At 39.2% G+C, this 17,941-nt stretch overlaps 2 protein-coding genes and 1 long non-coding RNA gene across 3 annotated transcripts; all 3 read left to right on the top strand.

Annotated features, from left to right (window-relative positions):
* Positions 1–7,430: 7,430 nt before the first annotated feature.
* LOC107567190 (mesencephalic astrocyte-derived neurotrophic factor-like) lies at positions 7,431–10,363 on the top strand. Its single transcript, XM_016252832.1, has 4 exons — positions 7,431–7,663; positions 8,142–8,269; positions 9,150–9,291; positions 9,749–10,363. The coding sequence occupies exons 1-4, from the start codon at positions 7,573–7,575 to the stop codon at positions 9,931–9,933; spliced, it is 546 nt and encodes a 181-aa protein (XP_016108318.1). The 5' UTR covers positions 7,431–7,572; the 3' UTR covers positions 9,934–10,363.
* A 1,077-nt stretch (positions 10,364–11,440) lies between these two features.
* On the top strand, positions 11,441–15,079 carry LOC107567194 (putative RNA-binding protein 15B). Its single transcript, XM_016252838.1, has 2 exons — positions 11,441–14,781; positions 14,988–15,079. The coding sequence occupies exon 1, from the start codon at positions 11,671–11,673 to the stop codon at positions 14,104–14,106; it is 2,436 nt and encodes an 811-aa protein (XP_016108324.1). The 5' UTR covers positions 11,441–11,670; the 3' UTR covers positions 14,107–14,781; positions 14,988–15,079.
* A 380-nt stretch (positions 15,080–15,459) lies between these two features.
* Positions 15,460–15,851, top strand: LOC107567195 (uncharacterized). Its single transcript, XR_001606605.1, has 2 exons — positions 15,460–15,553; positions 15,760–15,851. It is a non-coding gene; the product is annotated as an uncharacterized lncRNA (long non-coding RNA).
* Positions 15,852–17,941: the final 2,090 nt, after the last annotated feature.

Genomic DNA, 17,941 nt, shown 5'->3' with positions numbered 1-17,941 from the left:
GGTTTATGCATAGGCTAGTTAATAGATTACACTAATATTAGGCTACTTTTCCCACAGCCCATTATAGATAAACTAACATGATCTATAAAGGTGCAAAATGCATTTACTTATATTTGAGAATCGTGATATTTTATGATATAGTTAACAAGTTTGGGAAAATTTCGAAATAAAAAAGGAACAAAATTTCAACCGAGAGGAGCCTTTAATCGGTCTGTGCCCAGGGCACCGCTGTGTCATAATCCGTCCCTGATGATAGTTCATCACTAAAGGCCTTTTTATGGCCAGCGAAAGCAAATACGTGCAAATGTTTTGATAGAGGACCTTCCTTAAATGTGGGAATCTCTCATTCATTACATTAATAATATTCCTGTCTGTTTTCCTAGTCAGACATTAACTGCAACTGTAACTCAGTCTATTCATTTGTATGCACTTCCTCCTGAAGTAAAACTTAGCTAACTGGTATGCATTTGTAGATTATTATTATTTATTATTATTTTTTACTTAATTATAATCATATAAGGATGAAGTAAGTGTCTTATGTCTCCATAGACATATAGAAATGGTTTAATTGATGAGTTATTAATAATTATTTATATTAACCTTAATATTGTAAGGTTAATTGAGACGATATAAACCATTTTTTATACTGAGTGATCAGGGAAGGAACTGGAATCTATGCAAAGATCGAGTGTTATAAGAGAGTGTATATGTGACGGCCCATTCTGTGAATATTAGCACTGATAAACTAAAAAGCATTGATATTTATTGTTTTGAGCATTTCTTATAATGGCTTTCTAGACATTTTGCATGTAAATACGGACTGTGTGTGTCTTGTATTCATTCACCATCATAATTTTGCTTGCATATCCAAGCAAAAAAAAAAAAGTTCAAAACGTATTATAATCACAATTCATCAAATGAAAGTTACTCATTTGGCACAAGCAACCATGTAAAGAACAAGTGTACATATTTTACATGTTTGATATCTCCGTGGAGGCAAACCGACAGCTTCGAATTCAGAGTTTCAGATTGAGGGTGACATTTTATTTTTTACATGATGAGGTTGCCCTGATCAGCATCTATAATTCAATACCAGATCAATACTTCTGTTCATGTATACGCCGATAAGTGTGAATTGCTAATTAAATATTGGGTTTAATTTCCTGTATTTTGCTGAAAGGATTGATCGTCATATATTGGAAATGACCATTTCTGGTCATCTAAGAGGATGAAATGGGTGAGCAAAGGGAGAACTATTTTTTTTTGTCTCTACATATGAAAAACGGAGTAAAGAGGGGTACTGAACACTCTGGTCTGCATTACAGTTCGTATCACACCATGTTTGGCTTTATTTAGTGTATATACTCCTTCAAAAGCTTTGTATTTATATGGTCAAGAGGGACAAATCATGTATAGACTGAGATTAATTGTCTGCCTTGTACTTTCTGATGTAAATGTGTTTTTAAAACTAAACTGCGAACATGAAAAAGAAAAAAAAAATCTTTCAATGGCCTAATCACTACAGTTATTTTGTGTGTATTTTGCATTGAAATCTGAAGAGCGTTTTGTTTCACCATGCAGAACTACGAAAACCTTTGTACAAGTATTCTCAAAGTATTTTTTCTGTATATATTGTGCTAGCATGAATAAATGTGGTGTGGATTTTAGATGTAAATACACACTTTTTTTTTTCCTACTCACTTAACCGCTGTGATGTGTAATTCATTAATAATGCCTAATATTAAAGATAATGTTTTATTGACTGATATTTGCCTTCCTTCCTTTCTTTGGAATAGAGTGTACAATCAGCATTTCTTTCTTATTCAAAATATTAACGAAACTAGCCACTGAATAAAGAAAGAAAGAAAAAGTAATTGTGACTTTTGTATCACAATTCGTGACTTTTTGTCTCACTGCCTTTTTTTTCTCACAGAAATGTGATATAAACTTGCAATTTTGAGGAGGAAAAAAAGTCACAATTGTGAGATATCTCGCAATTCTGAGTTTACATCGCACAATTCTGACTTTTCTGCCATATAATTTAAAAAATAGAAATAAAATAAAGGTAATTGCAACGTTTTATCGCATATATTCTGATGAATTTTTTATCTCCAATTGCCAGTTTATATCTCACAACTCAGACTTTTCTTCTCAGAGTAACATCTCACAATTCTCCATTTATATCTCGCAATCCTGACTAGTAGAATAGTACACCGATCAGGCAAAACATTATGACCACCTTCCTAATAATGTGTTGGTCCCCCTTTTGCTGCCCAAACAGCCCTGACCCGTCGAGGCATGGACTCCACTATACCCCTGAAGGTGTGCTGAGGTATCCGGTACCAAGATGTTAGCAGCAGACCCTTTCATTCTTGTAAGTTGCGAGGTGGGGCCTCCATGGATCGGACTTGTTTGTTCAGCACATCCCACAGATGCTCGATTGGATTGAGATCTGGGGAATTTGGAAGCCAAGTCGACACCTCAAAATCGTTGTCGTGCTCTTCAAACCATTCCTGAACCATTTGTGATTTGTGGCAGGGCGCATTATCCTGCTGAAAGAGGCCACAGCCACCAGGGAATACCGTTTCCATGAAAGGGCGTGCATGGTCTGCAGCCAGGGGCGGATTTAGTGATTTGAGGGCCCCAGGCAAAATATATGAATGGGGCCCTATGTATTTGCACACATTTAAAAATTTAGCCTTGAGGTTCCTTTTGTTGTGATGCCTGCTTGCTGCTGCATAATGGTGCCCCGCAGTTGTATCCAATGTTATAATGGCTTTCTTTCATGTTGTAGACCATGAAATAGCAATTGATTTACAGTTTTCACAAAAACAAAATAAATGATAAACCTCACAATTGATCCTTTAAACATTTTTTTAAGAAAAGAGATGAGTTGGAAGTATAAAAGTATAAAACAGGGTTATGTGGGTGGATTTTCACATTGGTCTGAACAAAAACTGCAAACGGGATTATTGAAAATGCACATTGATTCTCTGCCAGCAGGAAGCGCTTTTGGAAGGTCAGAAATATAGCGGTTTCCCCGGTTACGGCTGCAAACAAAGCAGTGCTGCTCATAAACCCTACGTTATCAAATAAAATGAAAATGCCATGGAAAGTTTTCTGAAGACAGTCGGTTCCCTTCATTCATTCATTCATATAAAAACTTGAATTAGTGAGAATGAGAAAAGTGTGAAAAAATATAGGCTATATTGACAAGGAAAGTCCAATGATGATTTACCAGCATACGCCTGTGTGCCTGCGCTCATACACTCTACAAAGGCTAATTATAAACTTTAAAATACACTTATTTTAGTTATTTTAACTACAAATTTAAATGAAAATTTAAAAAAAAAAAAATGAAAAGGAAATTATTACATTTACACACCTAAGGATATATCAACCAAACAAGTAACTCGGTGTATGTGTCCTCTACTGTGTCCTTCTCATAAATGAGTAAGCGGCATTTAAAACATTAAACACAGCTTCAGTATACTGTTGCTCAATATTTAATTACAGCTTCAGATGCATGATATTTTCATTTGCTACAAGCAGGATACACAAGAAGTGTGTTCAACTCGGACACGCAGATGGTTGTCGTGGTGATAAACACTGTAAAAAGCAACCATTCGCGTGGCTGCGCTTAATAAACCTTTGTACAAGTATTCTCAAAGTATTTTTTCTGTATATATTGTGCTAGCATGAATAAATGTGGTGTGGATTTTAGATGTAAATACACACTTTTTTTTTTCCTACTCACTTAACCGCTGTGATGTGTAATTCATTAATAATGCCTAATATTAAAGATAATGTTTTATTGACTGATATTTGCCTTCCTTCCTTTCTTTGGAATAGAGTGTACAATCAGCATTTCTTTCTTATTCAAAATATTAACGAAACTAGCCACTGAATAAAGAAAGAAAGAAAAAGTAATTGTGACTTTTGTATCACAATTCGTGACTTTTTGTCTCACTGCCTTTTTTTTCTCACAGAAATGTGATATAAACTTGCAATTTTGAGGAGGAAAAAAAGTCACAATTGTGAGATATCTCGCAATTCTGAGTTTACATCGCACAATTCTGACTTTTCTGCCATATAATTTAAAAAATAGAAATAAAATAAAGGTAATTGCAACGTTTTATCGCATATATTCTGATGAATTTTTTATCTCCAATTGCCAGTTTATATCTCACAACTCAGACTTTTCTTCTCAGAGTAACATCTCACAATTCTCCATTTATATCTCGCAATCCTGACTAGTAGAATAGTACACCGATCAGGCAAAACATTATGACCACCTTCCTAATAATGTGTTGGTCCCCCTTTTGCTGCCCAAACAGCCCTGACCCGTCGAGGCATGGACTCCACTATACCCCTGAAGGTGTGCTGAGGTATCCGGTACCAAGATGTTAGCAGCAGACCCTTTCATTCTTGTAAGTTGCGAGGTGGGGCCTCCATGGATCGGACTTGTTTGTTCAGCACATCCCACAGATGCTCGATTGGATTGAGATCTGGGGAATTTGGAAGCCAAGTCGACACCTCAAAATCGTTGTCGTGCTCTTCAAACCATTCCTGAACCATTTGTGATTTGTGGCAGGGCGCATTATCCTGCTGAAAGAGGCCACAGCCACCAGGGAATACCGTTTCCATGAAAGGGCGTGCATGGTCTGCAGCCAGGGGCGGATTTAGTGATTTGAGGGCCCCAGGCAAAATATATGAATGGGGCCCTATGTATTTGCACACATTTAAAAATTTAGCCTTGAGGTTCCTTTTGTTGTGATGCCTGCTTGCTGCTGCATAATGGTGCCCCGCAGTTGTATCCAATGTTATAATGGCTTTCTTTCATGTTGTAGACCATGAAATAGCAATTGATTTACAGTTTTCACAAAAACAAAATAAATGATAAACCTCACAATTGATCCTTTAAACATTTTTTTAAGAAAAGAGATGAGTTGGAAGTATAAAAGTATAAAACAGGGTTATGTGGGTGGATTTTCACATTGGTCTGAACAAAAACTGCAAACGGGATTATTGAAAATGCACATTGATTCTCTGCCAGCAGGAAGCGCTTTTGGAAGGTCAGAAATATAGCGGTTTCCCCGGTTACGGCTGCAAACAAAGCAGTGCTGCTCATAAACCCTACGTTATCAAATAAAATGAAAATGCCATGGAAAGTTTTCTGAAGACAGTCGGTTCCCTTCATTCATTCATTCATATAAAAACTTGAATTAGTGAGAATGAGAAAAGTGTGAAAAAATATAGGCTATATTGACAAGGAAAGTCCAATGATGATTTACCAGCATACGCCTGTGTGCCTGCGCTCATACACTCTACAAAGGCTAATTATAAACTTTAAAATACACTTATTTTAGTTATTTTAACTACAAATTTAAATGAAAAAAAAAAAAAAAAATGAAAAGGAAATTATACATTTACACACCTAAGGATTATATCAACCAAACAAGTAACTGCATATCTACTTGGGTTCTTATGAACAAGTAAGCAGCATTTAAAACAATAAGCATATAATACGCACTGTTGCTCAATATTTAATTACAGCTTCAGATGCATGATATTTTCATTTGCTACAAGCAGGATACACAAGAAGTGTGTTCAACTCGGACACGCAGATGGTTGTCGTGGTGATAAACACTGTAAAAAGCAACCATTCGCGTGGCTGCGCTTAATGTGCATCTCGTAGATGAAAAGCATTTTAGGGGGCCCTTGGCTTTTGGGGGCCCAAGGCGGTTGCCTACCTTTGCCTAATGGGTAAGTCCGCCTCTGTCTGCAACAATGCTTAGGTAGGTTATATGTGTCAAAGTAACATCCACATGGATGGCAGGACCCAATGTTTCCCAGCAGAACATTGCCCAAAGCATCACACTGCCTCCACCGGCTTGCCTTCTTCCCATAGTGCATCCAGGTGCCATGTGTTCCCCAGGTAAGTGACGCACACGCACCCGGCCATCCACGTGATGTAAAAGAAAACATGATTCATCAGACCAGGTCACCTTCCATTGCTCCATGGTCTAGTTCTGATGCTCACGTGCCCACTGTTACTGCTTTCTACGGTGGACAGGGGGTCAGCATGGGCACCCTGACTGGTCTGCGGCTATGCAGTCCCATACGCATCAAACTGCGATGCACTGTGTATTCTGACACATTTTCATCAGAACCAGCATTAACTTCTTGAGCAATTTGAGCTACAGGAGCTTGCCTGTTGGATCAGACCACACGTGCCAGCCTTCGTTCCCCATGCGCATCAATGAGCCTTGGCCGCCCATGACCCTGTCACCGTGAACCACTGTTCCTTTCTTGGACCACTTTTGATAGATACTGACCACTGCAGACCGGGAACACCCCACAAGAGCTGCCGTTTTGGAGAAGCTCTGACCCAGTCGTCTAGCCATCACAATTTGGCCCTTGTCAAACTCGCTTGCCCATTTTTCCTGCTTCTATCACATCAGCTTTGAGGACAAAATGTTCACTTGCTGCCTAATATATCCCACCCACTAACAGGTGCCGTGATGAAGAGGTAATCAGTGTTATTCACTTCAACTTATGCCTGATCGGTATATAATATAGGCCTAAACTTAGAACTGCGAGGGAGAGAAAAAGTTGCTATTAACATTTTTTTTTGGTGGAAAAAACATATTAGACAGATCAAATGATAGCTAAGTTTTAAAAATCACTTTAAAGATATAAGAAGTTCACACAGCTGCTATAACGATACAATATCAGAATTACTTTCAGAGCATTTTTCCCTAACTGATTAAAAAAAACAGAATCCATCTGAAGCATTTAACATGGCATACCACATAATTACGTTTATAATAAACAATGTTATCGTCTAATGCTGCAGATTCTAGTTTTCGCTAGCTGTCGTTATTGTTCTTGGTGTGAACAGTAATGAGAACCCAGTTGAACTTTTCATTTAACATATTCATTATAGTAACTCTTTTCTGAATGAAGGCTAATGTGGTTTTATTGAGCTATAGCAAAAATATTTAACACATTTTGGAGTTGAATTCAGGTGTTTGAAACCAACATACCATGGTATTGCCTTCTTCTCACAGCACAGTACTTGTAATGTGAGGGAAATGTCACAGTCAAGTCTGGTAAAATTGTCTTCTTTCTTACTAATGTAAACATTAATAGCTCGTTTTGCTTACTGGAATGATTTGTTAACTTATGCAATAACGTCAACGGATGACAAAGAACTACAAACATGGCGCTGGTGCAACTGACACATCATCAAGCCCTAAATCGTCAACAAGAGAATTCTCCTTCATAACCAATCACAGGCCGCCAACTGGACTCACTCCCTGGATAAACGCCGCACATCCAATCGGGAAAGAATGCGTGTTGCGACGTCACGAGCCAGCCAATAAACGAGCGAAGAGTGGACCGGCAACCAATCAGATGGGAGAGTGGGCGGGACCTTTCAATAGGAAGCGCTGTTGAATCGGTACATTGCGTGTTGTCGAGCCGGTATCTTTAATGATCGTTCAAAACCTAGTTCAACACTTTTTCATAGACTATTTAAGTAGTTAAACGCGTTTGTTTGGTTTGAGGATGATATATTTGAGTGGGCTTTCTGTGGCACTGGCCCTGGCGCTGCTGCCGCCGAGCTTCACTGAAGCTTTGAAGGATGGAGAGTGTGAAGGTGAGTTTGTTTCATATTTTCATAATATAAACATGTGCAGTACTCGCATATATATATATGTGTGTATTAAGGTGCTGTTAGGCTAAACGTATTTTATAATACATTGTAATAATATATGTTTATAATAATAATATATGCAAAATTATAAATGCAATATGTTATGAAGTGTCTTTTAAGGCATTTATTTGTGTAATTTTGTAATTTAGGTCACCTGGCCACTACTTTCTATTGTTTTCAGTAAATATCATATCATATACTGTAAGTAGTCGATTACATAATGCAGGTCATTATCAGAAGTCTATGTAAATAAGCACTTCATCATACCTATATGGCACACCCGTTCAATTTACCCTTGGTCATAATTTCTTATTCTTCTATTTATGAAGTAGTCAGTAAAGGGATAATCGACTGGTATAGTCCTATACATTTCATTAATGTGACAGATTTTAGTTCTTTGTGTATGATTTTTGCATTGCAGTCTGTGTGGGTTTCCTGGAACGGTTTTACCAGACGCTACAAGACAATGACATCAAGTTCGACAGTGACTCCATCGAAAAAGCTCTTCTAAAATCATGCAAAGAGGCCAAAGGAAAAGAAAACCGATTTGTAAGTTTTATTGTGTAGAAATTAAATGTGTGTGTTTGTGTTTGAAGGAACTGTCCACCCAAAAATGAAAATTTGCTGAAAATGTGTTCACCCTCAGGCCATCCAAGATGTCGATGAGCTTGTTTCTTCATCAGATGTAGCATTGCACCACTTGCTCACCAATGGACGCTCTGCTGTGAATGGGTGCCGTCAGAATGAGAGTCCAAACAGCTGATAAAAACATCACAATAATCCACAAGTAATCCACACCACTCCAGTTTATAAGAATTCCATCATTCAGTTTATAACAAATCCATTAAGGCGTTGTGACTTCAAACCTTCACTTCTAGCCACAATACTTCTGTCCATAACCCACAATAATGCTTCCTCCAGTAAAGTCCATCTCCTGTTGTCTCTCACATATTTTTTTAGAAATGTTTTGGACTGTTTTTGCTAGTAAACGGTGCTTGATCTGTGCAGATTGCTCTCCCAATTCAGACAAGACAAATTTTTCACTGGAGAAAGCAATATTACGGATAGAGTATTTTAGCCTGAAGCAACAATTTGAAGTTAAAAACGTCTTAATGATGGATTTGTTTCTTATAAACACTGATTTTCACTTCACAAGACATTAACTGATGGTCTGGAGTTGTGTGGATTATTGTGATGTTTTTATCAGCTGTTTGGACTCTCATTCTGACGGCACCCATTCACTGGATCCATTGGTGAGACAGTGATGTAATGCTACATCTGTTCTCATGAAGAAACAAACTCATCGACATCTTGGATGGCCCGAGGCTGAGTGCATTTTCAGCAAATTTTCATTTTTGGCTTCACTATTCCTTTTATCTTACACACTGTTCGCTTGTTTATACTTTTAATATGTTTTCTGTATGTGCAGTGTTATTATATAGGGGCAACAAGTGATGCAGCAACAAAAATAATCAATGAAGTTTCCAAACCGATGAGTTACCATGTGCCAGTGGAAAAGATTTGTGAAAAGCTCAAAAAGAAGGACAGTCAGATCTGTGAACTGAAATATGGTAAGTTGAAAAGTTTGTTTGCATAGAAAAGAAGTTTCCACTGATGAATTCATCGTGGTTGACCAATATGAATGTGTAAACATATCATATGCATTGTTTTGTTTGTTTAAGCATCCTGCCCAATCTAAGATGACTAATTAATCGCTCTGGGGTGTGTTTTCCAAAAGCAACTATGGTCGCAAGTTCCGTCATTACCAATAGATTTCAATGGAACTAACTACCATAGTAAGCTAACGATGCTTTTGGGAAACACACCACTGGTCGATACATTGAGTTACATCCACTCTATTTTAAATTTACTTTTTTTTTCATTTAATTATGTATTTATTTTTGTATTTACTTTTTAGTTTTTAATTTGTAATGCGATTTATTTATTAATATTTTAAATATCTAAATTCATTAGGTTTGAAATATATTAGTGACAGAACTGCCAGACATTTTTTTTGTCTTCTTCTAGATAAACAAGTTGACTTGAGCTCCGTCGACCTGAAGAAGTTGAAAGTGAAAGATCTGAAGAAAATTTTGGAGGAATGGGGCGAATCCTGCAAAGGATGCGTGGAGAAATCTGACTTCATCCGCAAGATCAATGAGCTAATGCCCAAGTATGCGCCTAACGCAGCCAAGGCAAGGACAGATTTGTAAACTTGCAGGGAATTATGGGACCAAGGCAGCGGTATTTAGGGTGGAAGATTTGCGCTGTGCAGCTGACTGACCACCTAACAACGGGGTTTGCATTGTGTTGTCATTTTACCTTGTACTCCAGGGGTAAACATCAAGAACTGAACGCACACACTTCCTTGAAAATACAACTTTTAATTTATAATTTTCAATGTGTTAGTTCTGACTCATATCCAACACGATCTATGTTTGCTTATGGGAAATAATGCTTGACACACTTTGCCTAGTTTGATTTACATTTTCTATTCTTTTTTGAGTGTAGACTTTCTTAGTTGACTCATTATATGAAATCTAATGAACGAGAGTCTCATCTTCAAAAATATGTGGGTCAGTTTGAGAGGAATTTGCTGTAAAATGTTTAATACGGTTATACTGTCTTTTTCATTAAAAGAAGAAAATAAATTGGTCTTGTCCTTTTTATTTTGTTTTGTTTATTAGTTTTCTGTTTGTGTTTAACATTGTACCTTCTTCATCTTGGTCACATTTTGTCAAATTTCATTATAGTTGTATCATAATGTATTGGTTGTTTTATGCAGTATGCAGTGCATGATATGTGCATTTTCTGTATTCATAGAGAACCTACTACATTTGGAAAAATATGTTTATTATTTTACATAATTTAATTTCACATAATTTAAACGAATGCCATCCTATTATGCAGTAGGATAGTAATCCTTTCCAAACAAAGCTGTTTTACTCAGCTTGTTGTGAATGAGAACTGCAGAATTGGATTCTTATGAAAAGAGTATATACTTTTCGCTCTTAGAACTTCATTTTTGGTGTCAATATTGATTTTTCCACATTATTCACAGATATGATGTTATCCTGCAAATGCAGCTGTTAGCAGATATATTCATGGTGTTTGTGAAAAATTGACCTTTTCTAACGTATCAGGTGAAGATGTTGAACATTTATTTTTCTACTGCCCTTTTTCTATTTCAGTTTGGGTTGTCTTTAAAATAGACATAACAAAAACATTAAACAACGCCCTATTAGAACCTCATGATATTTTACAGTTTTCAAAACACATATTATTCTGAAAAAAAACCCCCTAAATTACAATATTAATCTGTTAATTAGTTTAGCAGTGTTTTATATTCATAAGTCAAAAATAATTCAAAAGAAACCATCATATATTAACACTGATCTTAAAATATATTTTGAAAAACGCTTTCTGATATGTGATCGCAAAATAAGAAGCTTATAAAAACAATAAAACTTCTCAAGCTTTTCAAATGTATGTAACTGCCCTAATATTATATAGCACTTTTTTCCCTAGTTGTTTTTTAATGTTTGTTCTTTTTGTTTTTTGTTGTTGTTATTCTGTTTTACATGCTTTAAGCTGTACAACAATGTCTTATATTTGCCTTGCATGTAATGGAATTAAAAAAATTATAAAATAAAAAATGTATTTCCCACAACTATGATAGCGTCACGCGATGCGTTCTGACGTCAGCAGAGTCTCCGCCCACTCGCGGAGCGCGCACATTCCTTTTGTCCAAGATGGCGGAGTAGATGCAGCTGAGGGGACGCTAATGTTTGTCGTTTTATTTTTATCCGTGCAATTCAACATTCAGGCGAACGTTTTCCCGTGCAAACGTTAGTTAAGACTCTCCTCACGGATGTGCACAATCTCTTGGAGCCGTGAGATTTCACCTCGGAGCTGATTATATATTTTTGCAGCGCGAGCATCACTGTAAAATGAAGCGGCAGGCCGAGCGCGACGCAAGTCCGTCCAGAACGCTCGCCAAACGCGTCCGCGAGCGGGACCGAGAGCGCGAACCGAACCCGCCGCTCGCGCTGCTGCTCGCCGAGAGCCGAAACTATCACAAACGAAGCCGCAGCCGAGAGCGGGAAAAACCGCGCGTCCGTGAGGAGAGAGAGAGTCTGCACCGCCCGCATCATGAACTGGGTCTGCTGGGTCGAGCCCCTCTCCGAACCACCTCAGTCCTGCCTAAAGGTAAGACCCCATCCGCGGACACGGTGGGTGCGCGACTAGAATACAAGACACTACTTATCAGCAACCTTGGATCGCAGCTTTCTGATGAGCATGTAGAGGACGGACTGTTCCATGAGTTTAAAAAGTTCGGGGACGTGAGCGTCAAGCTGTCTCACACGCCAGAACTGGGGCGCGTTGCCTACGTCAACTTCAGACACACGGAAAACGCGCGAGAAGCGCGTCATTCCAAAACCAGATTGGTGCTATATGATCGTCCACTCAAAGTTGAGCCCATGTACATGCGGCGTCGCAGTGTCACGCCTCCAGATGTGAGTTATGTGTCTCTGCACAGTGCTGCCTACACTTACAGGCAGCGGTCACTTTCACCGGGTGCTGGGAGTAGTGCCCTTCGAGATATGAGACCCAGGCATTACATTGATGGTATGGGACTCAGCAGGGATCGTGTTTTGGACTATTACAGCGCTTTGGAGGAGAGAAGCCGTGCGTGTGCGTATCAGCTTCCTGAGGAGACCTTAAAACCAGAGGATGATCAGAGAGCCACAAGGAATTTGTTCATCGGCAACTTGGATCATAATATTTCTGAGGTGGAACTACGACAAGGATTTGACAAGTATGGGATTATTGAGGAAGTCGTTATCAAGCGGCCCGCCCGTGGACAAGGGGGTGCGTATGCTTTTCTTAAATTTCAAAACTTGGATATGGCTCACCGGGCCAAAGTGGCCATGCAGGGACGTATGATTAACGGCAACCCGATTAAGATCGGATACGGGAAGGCCAATCCGACGACTCGGCTCTGGGTGGGTGGACTTGGCCCGAATACCTCGCTGGCAGCTTTAGCCCGCGAGTTTGATCGCTTTGGGAGTATTCGCACTATAGACTACGTGAAAGGAGATAATTTTGCTTACATTCATTACGAGAGTCTGGATGCAGCACAGGCTGCTTGTGCGCAAATGCGCGGCTTCCCTCTGGGCGGTCCGAATCGTCGGCTGCGTGTGGATTTTGCTAAAGCTGAGGAGACGAGGGCGTACCCTCAACAATACCAGCCGCCTTTGCTCCCGCCTCCACATTACGAACTTCTAGCTGATGGTTACGGACGCCACCACAGCCTAGAGAGAGAACTGAGAGCGAGGGCTCGGTCACCGTCACACCCCCTGTCCGCGGAGCGAGAAAGAGAGCGCCTTTCGGACCGGGACTGGAGTCCGCCGAAAGGAGTTGAGCGGCGAGCAAACCCTCCGGAGGCGTTCGGGCGGGTCAGGCAGCGCAGTCGTAGCCGCAGCAGGGAGCGCTGGGTAAAGGAGCGAGAGCTAGAACGTGGGAAAAACTGGGAGGAGCGGCGCAAGCGAAGGAGCCTCAGTCCCATCGACCGTCCGGCAGAGGAACGCGGGAGGTCAAAGCTCAGAGGCGGGGTGCCGTCTACTCCCGAAGACAGCCCGGACCGGGGATGCGGCCGTCTCCCGGACTCCACCTCAGAACCTCTTGATCACACCCCCGACAAAAGCAGACACTCCAGCGACGAACGTCCTGCGCAGGACGAACCTTTACATCCAAGAAAGGACGAGCGTGATCGCAATCACCGCAAAAATGCGAGTGACCCTGACTCGCAGACAGACAAGTCCAAAACAAACTCCAAAAAGCCCAGCACGCTCTCCGAATACGCCCAGACTTTGAGTCGCGTGTGGCACGGTTCTCTCGTTCTTAAAAACAGCTGCTTCCCCACAAACATGCACATGCTCGAGGGAGGCGTGAACTTTCTCCATGCCCTCATGAGAGACAACCAAGCAGGTGGTTCCAAGATCACACAGCTTAAAATCGCTCAGCGGCTGAGGTTGGATCAGCCCAAACTAGACGAGGTGATGCGGCGCATTAAGATAGGCAGCCCGGACGGCTACGCTGTCCTCCTCGCCGTCCAGGGACCCATGGACCGAGATGCCCCTCTTCCAGAACCGGGCCTTCAACAGCGCCTTCTCCGCAACCTGGTGACGTACCTCAGGAACAAGCAGGCAGCAGGGGTCATCGGCTTGCCCCTCGGCGGCCCCAAAGAACGAGAGATGGGTGGCATGTTGTACGCCTTCCCTCCATGTGACTTCTCGCAGCAGTATCTCCAGGCTGCTCTGAAAACTCTTGGGAAACTTGAGGAGGAGCACCTGGTTATCGTGGTTGTTAGAGACTCACCTTAACACTTCAGTTCCAACTCTAGAACGTTCCAAACAGATTTGATGCCTTTTATGATTTTAGGATAGATGTACCTTTTTACTTTAATACTCTCACACAGTCCACTTGATCAGCGTTTCCTTGAAACGTTTTGGGAATTATATAGCATCCCCAGAAAAGTAGTTTTATAAACTTGCCAACGAGTTTTCTGTCAAGGGGTTTTAAATTTATTTCAGAAGTGTTAAAAACTTTCAATTTTATTCTATTTAAAATGTTTTATATTATTGCATGCACAAGCAATTTGACTGATGTCTCCTTCCAGTGGTTCACTATAATGGACGTAAAATGTACTGGGCCTCATTTTTGAAACTCAAATTTGTGTGAATTTTTTCACAAATCCATTCATCATTGAACTGTCGCATTCAATTCACTCTAAAAATGATTTTACACTCGGTTCATCATTAAGGTCTCTTTGTCCCGGAATTCATGTATGATAATTTATTAGTGGCTTTTTACTCCGTAACAGATTCAGTACCCGTTCTTCCCTCCATTATTACATCCGCTGTCCGTTTCACAAACCCTTGATGTTTTATTTTGTTTTTCAGAAATAAAACAGTACTTGACATGGCAGTATGTTCAGTTCAGGTGAGGCGTTTGTGTCGTGACTGACGGCATCTACCTCTTTAACCATGTAACATCAGGTAAGCTAGAAAAAATGAAGTTAGTCTTGAGGCCACTGCATTTTTATTGTATATTGTTATAAATATGCATCTGCAGCACTAACAGAAAGGTCGTGTGACCATACCTAACTTACTGAACGAGTACTGTACCGATCCAGACGCACTAATGTTTGTAAACGTTACGAACACTATGGTTGAAGCTTGTGTGACTGTTTGTTTGTACGCAGGAATGTCATTTTAAGCCTTAGCTGGTTTTCGACTGCCCTCCACTGGAATGACTATTTGCTAAATCAGTGTAACCCATTGAGCCAACACGTTTGAAACAAGTGCTATTCTAAAGGTTTTCAAAAATATCCAGTGATTTGAAACACATAATAACGTATGAACCTGAAACAAGTGTTATTTTTTTGATTTTACTTGATGGGGTTTAAAAGTCCACTCACCAACACTACAACCCTTTGCACTGAACAGTAATTTGTCATTGCTTATTTTTAATCATGTTGTTGTTTTACCCTCTGTTATCACTCCTTTTTTGTAATACTTTTTTTCTAGAAGTCTTTTTTTTTCTGTCTGTATGCGAAACATGTATGCATATAAAAAAAGTAAACATTACACGTGCTTGTTTACCTGATATACATCCATCATTATTTCCCAAACTGCATTCAGCGTTCAAATCAATGTCATGATTGTTTTTCAGAAATAAAACAGTACTTGACATGGCAGTATGTTCAGTTCAGGTGAGGCGTTTGTGTCGTGACTGACGGCATCTACCTCTTTAACCATGTAACATCAGGTAAGCTAGAAAAAATGAAGTTAGTCTTGAGGCCACTGCATTTTTATTGTATATTGTTATAAATATGCATCTGCAGCACTAACAGAAAGGTCGTGTGACCATACCTAACTTACTGAACGAGTACTGTACCGATCCAGACGCACTAATGTTTGTAAACGTTACGAACACTATGGTTTAAGCTTGTGTGACTGTTTGTTTGTACGCAGGAATGTCATTTTAAGCCTTAGCTGGTTTTCGACTGCCCTCCACTGGAATGACTATTTGCTAAATCAGTGTAACCCATTGAGCCAACACGTTTGAAACAAGTGCTATTCTAAAGGTTTTCAAAAATATCCAGTGATTTGAAACACATAATAACGTATGAACCTGAAACAAGTGTTATTTTTTTTTATTTTACTTGATGGGGTTTAAAAGTCCACTCGCCAACACTACAACCCTTTGCACTGAACAGTAATTTGTCATTGCTTATTTTTAATCATGTTGTTGTTTTACCCTCTGTTATCACTCCTTTTTTGTAATACTTTTTTTCTAGAAGTCTTTTTTTTTCTGTCTGTATGCGAAACATGTATGCATATAAAAAAAGTAAACATTACACGTGCTTGTTTACCTGATATACATCCATCATTATTTCCCAAACTGCATTCAGCGTTCAAATCAATGTCATGATTTCGTATCGCTGAGCATAAATCCTGTCTCCATAGTTACCTTTCCATCTCAGTCCTCCCTACAAAACAAGTTGAAGGTTAAAGTGGTAACCAGGCAACCACATCCATCTTTAAAAAAAAAAAAAGATTCCAAATTTCAAATGAGGCTTGACTGTGAAGAAGCTTAGAATAACCACTAGGTGGCAGTGTGGTCAAAGAAAAACAACCTTATCTTAACATGAAACGTGCGAGTTCCTGCTGTGGGAAGTTGCTTGAGGGAAAACAGTCAGTGCAGTGCATATTAAACGCTTGCTGAGACATTGTTGCTGCATTTAACCGAGGTGAATGCAGTCTTCATTTAGTTTCACCCTATGCCAGTATGTAAACTAGGTTGTTTGTGGCATTTATGCTGTTTAATATAGATCTACATGATGCTGGAAAATTAACCAGCATTATTGTTTTCAGAAACTTGTTAATTATTTATAATGCATTGTTCTTCAGACTAACACTTAATTAGCACATTTCTCAATGTCTGAATGAGAGAATCGAAACTGATCAAGCCACAGCAGTCCTGTCTGTCGAAGCCTGACAGATCTCCCAACGCTTTCCTGCTGACCAACTATCTGTGCAGAAAGGCTTTAGAGTTACTTAATTGACTGGACCGCCTGCTTTCAAGGTGATGGGCAATTCCTAGAAATTGGCCATTTATACAGGTTTTTGTGTTTGTACTTGTCAACAACTGGCGTAATCTGAGCAGTCCGCTGATATCTGCTGTTGGAGAACTGTGATAAGTGAACTTTGAGTTAATATGTGGTGACCGGAGTCTATTTATATTTGACTCTTAGCTATGTTACGATTTTGGCTTGAAGTATAATTATGACTTAATGATAATCAGTCAAATGTCTTATTGAGGCAAATAGGGTGTCTTGTAAATCTAACAAATGTATAATAAATTCACAATACATCTGAAGTTATCATATTTAATGGTAAGCAGGACAATAAGGTGATCTACATTTAAATATTACACAGATTTCACTACCAATTCACATACCCGCATTAACTTGCATATGTGATAATTTCAGCATATAAGTGTATGTATGTATATGTGTATATATATATATATATATTAGTATTTTAATGGTTATGTCCAAAATATAAAAAAATGTTCTTAGTTTTCATTGACATATTACTGGTTAAAGGTGAATTATAGATGTTAATGTAAATAGTTTTAATGTTTTTATGGATAATTCTGAAATTCTCATTCCTGTTATCCAAATTAAACATGCATAAGATGTCTTTTAACCTTTTTTTAAAGCTCTTAATTTTTTAAGGCGTTTTAGTTGAACTCAATTTTCAGCACTTTGCTATTTTATTTTATTTTACTTTACTGACATTGGATCCTTTGAAGCAGCACTTGAAAGGATATTTAAGAAAAGCGTCTTTGCATGGTGTGCTGAGCCAGCAGCACATCTGACCTGTATGTGTCTGATCGCTTTAGTTTGCGCTATCGCACTCAAATACATTACCGTCCGCAATTGACCTCAACCCAATAATATAATATTAAATGCAACTGCGTTGTTGATTTTCCTATCTAAAAAGGACACATATAGTTTTCAGGAGCAGCAGGGATCGTTTGACAGAAAAAAAACAATTCATACCAACAAAGTAACCTTGCTCAGTACAGATTTTCAAATATTCACATGAAGAACCACACAAGGTTATTTATTCACAAGCACGGCCTTGT

This window comes from Sinocyclocheilus grahami, unplaced genomic scaffold (assembly GCF_001515645.1).
Source record: "Sinocyclocheilus grahami isolate Dianchi unplaced genomic scaffold, SAMN03320097.WGS_v1.1 scaffold1132.1, whole genome shotgun sequence".
Taxonomy (NCBI): domain Eukaryota; kingdom Metazoa; phylum Chordata; class Actinopteri; order Cypriniformes; family Cyprinidae; genus Sinocyclocheilus; species Sinocyclocheilus grahami.
Note: the sequence above shows the minus strand (reverse complement) of the source record. Positions and strands in the feature narration are given on the sequence as shown.

Excerpts from the sequence above, each read along its gene's own strand:
- LOC107567190 (XM_016252832.1), top strand. The coding sequence starts at position 7,573 with ATGATATATTTGAGTGGGCTTTCTGTGGCACTGGCCCTGGCGCTGCTG. Across the intron at positions 7,664-8,141 it reads GAAGGATGGAGAGTGTGAAG|TCTGTGTGGGTTTCCTGGAA; the intron begins GTGAGTTTGTTT and ends TTTGCATTGCAG. Across the intron at positions 8,270-9,149 it reads AAGGAAAAGAAAACCGATTT|TGTTATTATATAGGGGCAAC; the intron begins GTAAGTTTTATT and ends CTGTATGTGCAG.
- LOC107567194 (XM_016252838.1), top strand. The coding sequence starts at position 11,671 with ATGAAGCGGCAGGCCGAGCGCGACGCAAGTCCGTCCAGAACGCTCGCC.